At 33.5% G+C, this 6,388-nt stretch overlaps 1 protein-coding gene across 1 annotated transcript; it reads right to left on the minus strand.

Annotated features, from left to right (window-relative positions):
* Positions 1-2,918: 2,918 nt before the first annotated feature.
* Positions 2,919-5,453, minus strand: LOC101250099 (uncharacterized). Its single transcript, XM_019213196.2, has 2 exons — positions 4,336-5,453; positions 2,919-3,243 (listed from the first exon to the last, which is right to left on the minus strand). The coding sequence occupies exon 1, from the start codon at positions 5,025-5,027 to the stop codon at positions 4,551-4,553; it is 477 nt and encodes a 158-aa protein (XP_019068741.1). The 5' UTR covers positions 5,028-5,453; the 3' UTR covers positions 2,919-3,243; positions 4,336-4,550.
* Between the last annotated feature and the right edge of the window lie 935 nt (positions 5,454-6,388).

Below are 6,388 nucleotides of genomic sequence, written 5' to 3' on the forward strand. Positions count from 1 at the left end.
GAGCTGAATATGAATCCTAAATAGCATTCTCACCACCGAGTATGTTATTGTTGTAAAAAATGAAATGCCCATAATGTGAGGGAGTTGATTTATTGAAAGTGGTCCTAATTTAGGGCACATGGTGGGAAAAAGTAAGGAAAAGGAGAAGTCTACAAGAAGACATATGCTGACAGCTCGAATCCAGAAAGAAATAGTTGTATGATATACTCTTATATGCATAATAATATTAGCTAGAAAAGGAATTATATGTGGACAACAGCAATTGTCTTTCCACTAATGAAAATCCATCACCATTGAAGTCATGGAGGACAAACTAAATAAATTTTTTTTTATCATTGATTGACGTCTGATATGGTGCAATGCTACCTTGTAAAAAGGGCGGAGTTCGAAACTTGAGTTAAAAGAATTTTTCAAACACAAATATACTTAGTTTGGAGTTTGGATTAAGACTATTGAATTATCTCGACCGATTGATGTAGCTGCGTCTCTACTTTGCGACATCAATAAATTCGCTCATGATCCAATTACAATCTACTGTTTGTATTTCCTTCTTTCCATTTTTGGATCATTTGCTTGTTAGTTAGGTAGGAAGATAATTATTCATGAATTGAAAATAACATGTTTGATGGTCATTTAGAACATCGCTTTGTATAAAATTTACATACGAGGTAGTTACGGTCTTTGATTATCATTTTACAATCCCACATAATCTATAAGTATGAATCAATTGATTTATTATTTTACAAAGGGTACATAGAAGATGCGAAATAGCTAGTGAAATGCAAAATTTCTTCCATTACTTATCTCTTCCTAAATCTAATAAGATTCTGTGGAATAGTATTCTCAACAGACATTCACCCTCTTCCAAAAGTTATATTCTAGAAAGTGTGCAAGGAAAGACAAATGGGATAATTGCAAAATTACAAATCAAATTATTTTGAGGAGTATCGAATAATAATAATAACGTTGTTCTGATAAATGGTGCATCTACTGAAAAGCCATAACAGATTTGATTTTTGTTATTTGTTCAAATGTGGTTTGGGCTAATAACATAATACTGGATCATTGACGCTAAAAACCTAAAAATAGCTTCTAGTTTTCGAAGTATAGGTAAGGGCAAACCAAACAATAATAACTTAAGGCACAATTGCACAGATAGCCAATTTAATTATGAAACGCATTTAAAGTGAAATGTACAGCAACAAAATACACCGTGCACAAGTCTTACTATTGGATGCACTTTATATCCAATCAGTAATATCAAGGGGCGATTGGTCGGAACAAATTATCTTAGAATTAGTTTGGCTATCTTGAGATAACTTATCACACCATCTATATGAGATAACTTATTTCATCACTATACTATAAATAGTAAGATAAATTATCCCAAACATGACAACCAAACAAAGATACAAAATTTTATCCCATCACTATTTATTTTTAGGAAAAATTGTATATAATAGCAAACTAATAACCTAAAATAAATGGAGTAGCTAGGGTTTGATTTAATTGTGCTCCATAGCGAACGTTTGCTAAAAATTATCAGGCACCTCTCTCCCAAATATCTCACTCGCCACTCTCCTCCAATCTCTCGCTCACTTCCTTACTTTTTATACAGACACAAGTGTATAAAAATTGTTTCTAATTGTATAAAGCAGAGAAAATTGTATAAATACATATATTTTTGTTTCCCTCTCTCCCTTCTTCCAGATCTCGCTCGCCACTCTCCAAAATCTCGTTTGCCACCCTCGCCTTTCTCACTTATACAAATAGAAGCGAAATGTATAAATTGCGTTTATGTTTGTATAAAGCGTGAAAAATTGTCTATACACATGCAAGTACATATATTTTCGTCCGATACACTTATAATTATATAATAAAAATACTCCCCTGCCCAGTTTCTTTTGCCTTTCTCTCTTCCTCGTTTTATACAATTTTCAAATTGTATCTAATTTTTCTCTTTCTCGTTTTATACAATTCGATTCAATTGTATATTCCTTGTCAAGTCTCTTTTGTCTTTCTCTCTTTCTCATTTTATACAAATTCAAATTGTATATTGTTGTTCTATACACTTATAATAATACAATTCGTTTTATACACTTCGTTTTTGTACAGTTCTCTGCCCAAGTGTCTTTCTCTTTCTTGTTTTATACAATTTGATTCAACTGTATATGTATAGCGAATTATACAGTTTCTATGTTTGTTATGGAGCACAATTATGCAAACTTTGTTATAACATATAAATATAAATTTTTTATTTGCTATATGTGAAAGTTGCCCTTATTTTTATCCCTAACACCACCAAAAACTCTATTGTGTGTGATAGAGAAGAAGAGCAGCAGTGCTTTTATGTAAAGTTTGTCAATACTGGCTATAAATTAAATGATTTGAGAAGTTGAATACAGCTTAAATAGCAGGTAGGAGTCAGATGCAATTCCAACATAACTTAATTAAAGACAATTTGGGCTGCACCCACGCCAAAAATCTGAAGTCCAAAGCACAACCTTTTTGTCACGTTGAAACTCAATAGACCATCAAGATATAGAATAATAGAAAAGGCCATGTTTGGGGTAGTGTTTAATTATTATCCCTCAAATTTGTGATTTTTAATTTGTCATTCAAAACTTATGATACCGAATATCCCTGACATGGAAAAAAACAAAATCGCAAGACATTATCATATTATGATATAACAGTCACTTGTTTCTACATAACATGAGTCATGAGTTTGAAAGAGGCATAAGTTCAATACTAGGTATAATAACTTGTCATCCAAGGGCAAGTTCTCTAATTAGAAACAATACAACTCATCCAAGATAACTTATGCCTTGTGACATTAGGTCAAGAAAATTGAAACACAAAGGAAAAAAGGATCGACACTTCTTCACATTATTACTACAGAAAGAAACATTATCAGATTAAATAATAAAGATAACCTGTAATTAGTGATGTTTCAAGTCAGATACATTTTATACACTTCTGCCTGTTTTTGGTTACTAATATGGAGGACAATATTATAGTTATAAATAACTGGTTTTCTTGGTGGTCAATCTCTATGGTACAAATCATCATTACAGCTCGACAATGACAAGTCATGCCTCTAACAACAAGTATCCTTGCCTCTCTACAAGCTACAAGGTCCACATCTTACCAAACAGAAAATAGGTAAATCTTTAATGTCCTTCAAAACAAATCCAGGTCACTTCCTTACAAATGATAAATGAGCAAACTTTGCTTTATCACCTACAATATCAAAGATGAACAGTCAAGAATCCCCATTTTGTACACACACACTACTGTAATCAAGAAATATTACTTGCTAACAAATCCAATTTAAGTTAGTTGGAGCTAATGTTGTGTCAAACTAAGTTCTACTACACATAACAACCCCCCCACCCCCACCCCCCCATTCATGGACCAAAGACTCACATTCCAGACTCAACATCTTAATCCATTTCTTCAATACCCTTTTCTCCCAGACTGTTCATCTTCTCCCATACCTTTAACTAGTTAATTGCAGTAAACAGATTAAGAATTCGACAATGATCCTTGAAATTTCAGTAAACTGGTAAACATACTACTCTATTATTTAGATGTCCAACAAAACTTTGTAAGTGAGGTTTCTAAACAAATCCACCATCTTTATTCTTTCTAAACGAGACTTTTATTTTTGCAATATAAATATTCTAAAGTTATGCTACAAAGGTAAACAAGAAGCACCCAAAATATGATCCTGGTTGAGATATGAGCAATCAAGTATAAAAGACGACTCTCCTTCACATACACAGATTCATCTATATTTCTCAAAGTAGTGCTAGTTCAGACCCAAATAGGCAGAAGGGCAATGGCAAATGAATTTCAAAATCACAGTGGATTTTGCAAGATGCTTTGTGCACCAGGCTGCCCCTTTTACAGTAGATTTTGCTAACACAAGCCTATGTGTACTACATTCTACCCTTCCCGACCTCATTTATGGGATCTCACTGAGTATGTTGTTGTTGCAGAACACAAGCATCAAGAGAAATATTCCACAAAAAGGAAGCAATGATGCACAGAACATGTAACTTTGAAGCATATCTATTCAATAACTTTAGATCACTGGCGGAGTCAATCATTATTTTAGGCCCCCATTAAACGAAAACTTCACCCAAAGCAACAGTTTTAGTACAAGGAGGTAAACTACCAAATAATGGCTTAGAATAGAAAACATCAATTAGCAGAAGATCATTCACAGAATCACAAGGAAAACTGTAATATTCACAATAAAATGTCAGAAGGAAAATGGACAAAATCCCCCCAAAAGAAAAATTGCTAATAATGCCAATCAAGAATTACCAATTTACAAGAGCAAAAACAGAAATGTCGACACCACTCTTCTGCTGAATCCTTAATTTAAGTAATCCATGGAGTGCCATATTCGTTGCCAAATCCGCTGTTCAAAGAATCTCAATCTGTATGACTCTAGCTATATAAAAACATGCTCCACCAGCTAACAATAATTAGTCAAAGAAATTGAAGCAACAACAGATTCATCAAATGGAATTGTGTCTTCAAAATCCAGAATGTGCTTTCAACAATTGCCTTCTCTTGATTATTAAAAACGCCACAACACAGACCTGCAAGATCGCGGCAATGCCAACAAACATTAACCCAAGTCTCTTCCCCCAATTTAGCTTCGTTTCCTTTTGTGGTGGGCTTAATTTAACATTAGACTTATGGTGGTCTTGAGGGTGGTGTGAATGTTCCTTTTCTGAGGTTTTAATCTTGGGAGGAGGTGGCGGAGGGGCTCTTTGATTGGGTGGAGGAGGTGGCGGAGGGGCTCTTTGATTGGGTGGAGGAGGTGGAGGAGCCAATGGTGAAGGTGGGGGAGGCGGAGGTGGAGGTGGAGGTGGTGGTGGCGGTGGTGGAGGCGGCGGCGGTTGTAAGTTAGGGGAATTCACATTGTCCTGCGACTGCACAGGAAGACTAAATAAACAGAAGAAGATCCCCAATATGAAGATTACCCAAGTCGACAATGATCGATCCATACATGGGCAATCAAATCTCAATAAAAATTAACTCCTCCCAATCCTCATGTCATCTGGGTCGGACTCAAATTCCCCAATATTTTCCCCAAATCGAAAGAAGTAGGGTTTACAACCGTTTCCCCCAGATAATATTTTTTCCCTGATCTTGAAAACAACAACTAATTGTTCCAAAACAACCACCCCAATATGCTAAAAATTCAAGAATCTGACAACTTGCGAGATTGAGAAAAGGAAGATATCTTTTTTTTTACCTCAAAGATTGAGAAATATGAGATTATCTAAATGCATCAAATATCTTCTTGTTGTTGACAAATTTCTTCCCAAAAATGGTCGTGATCCCCCTGTTATTATCCTTGAGAAATGAGGAAGATGAGAAATGGGGGACAACGAAGGGAAGAGAAGGAGAAAGAGAGAGAGATAAATGGAAAATGCAGGCGGGGTGGGAGATTCAACGGTTGGTCTAATTTGGGAAATCAATTCACCATTTCATCGCCTGCCACGGTTAACTCTTTTAACACCCGTTATTTCGAGTGTTTTTATCAAATGAATAAATAGTATTGTTTGACTTGATAAGGTGTTTAAAAATATATATAATTTTTTTAATTTTAAATTAGTGTTAGATTAAATTCGTTTTTTTAAAACAAAGTGAATATATATTATATTGTTAAATTTAAATTGATTTAGGAATATGTTTTTTGTTCAGAATTGAGTGATATGAATGTGAAAAGAATAGTTAGTGTATTAAGCTAGCGTTTGGCCATAGATTTCCAAATATTTTTGTCAAATATTATTTGAGTGAAAAATTTGGGTGAAATTTTACTGTGTGTTTGACCACAAAATTTGGGAAATATATTTCACCTTTTTAGAAAAATATGATTTATACACATAAATTTTAAAAACTATCAAAACTAACTAAAAGTTTGTATTACAAGCCAATTGAATGTTAGTTACAACAATAACAAATAATGTCCATGACAATGAAGCAATGTGATAATTTGGAGTGAGTGCAACAAGAATTATTCCATACATCGTGAAGTAGATAAAGTACATGACTTTGTTACCTAAAACCAATTTTTAATAATTTTCATCAACAATCATATCATTATTTAATATTCACTAAATATTTCATCACTATTTTGGTGTTCACGTAAAAAATGATGTAATACAATGCAAGTAACTACTAGAGAGGGTGTTTTTGTAAAGGATAAAAGATTGGGGTAAAATTTTAATTTTTAAAATATCCCAAATAATGATATTTGGTCCAAATACTAGAAAAAACTAGTATTTGGAAATTTGGGATATTTGCCAAAAATATTTACCAAATAATGACAAATTGTATGGACAAACATTATTTGTCAAAT

The sequence above is a fragment of the Solanum lycopersicum genome, chromosome 3, assembly GCF_036512215.1.
Source record: "Solanum lycopersicum chromosome 3, SLM_r2.1".
Classification (NCBI taxonomy): domain Eukaryota; kingdom Viridiplantae; phylum Streptophyta; class Magnoliopsida; order Solanales; family Solanaceae; genus Solanum; species Solanum lycopersicum.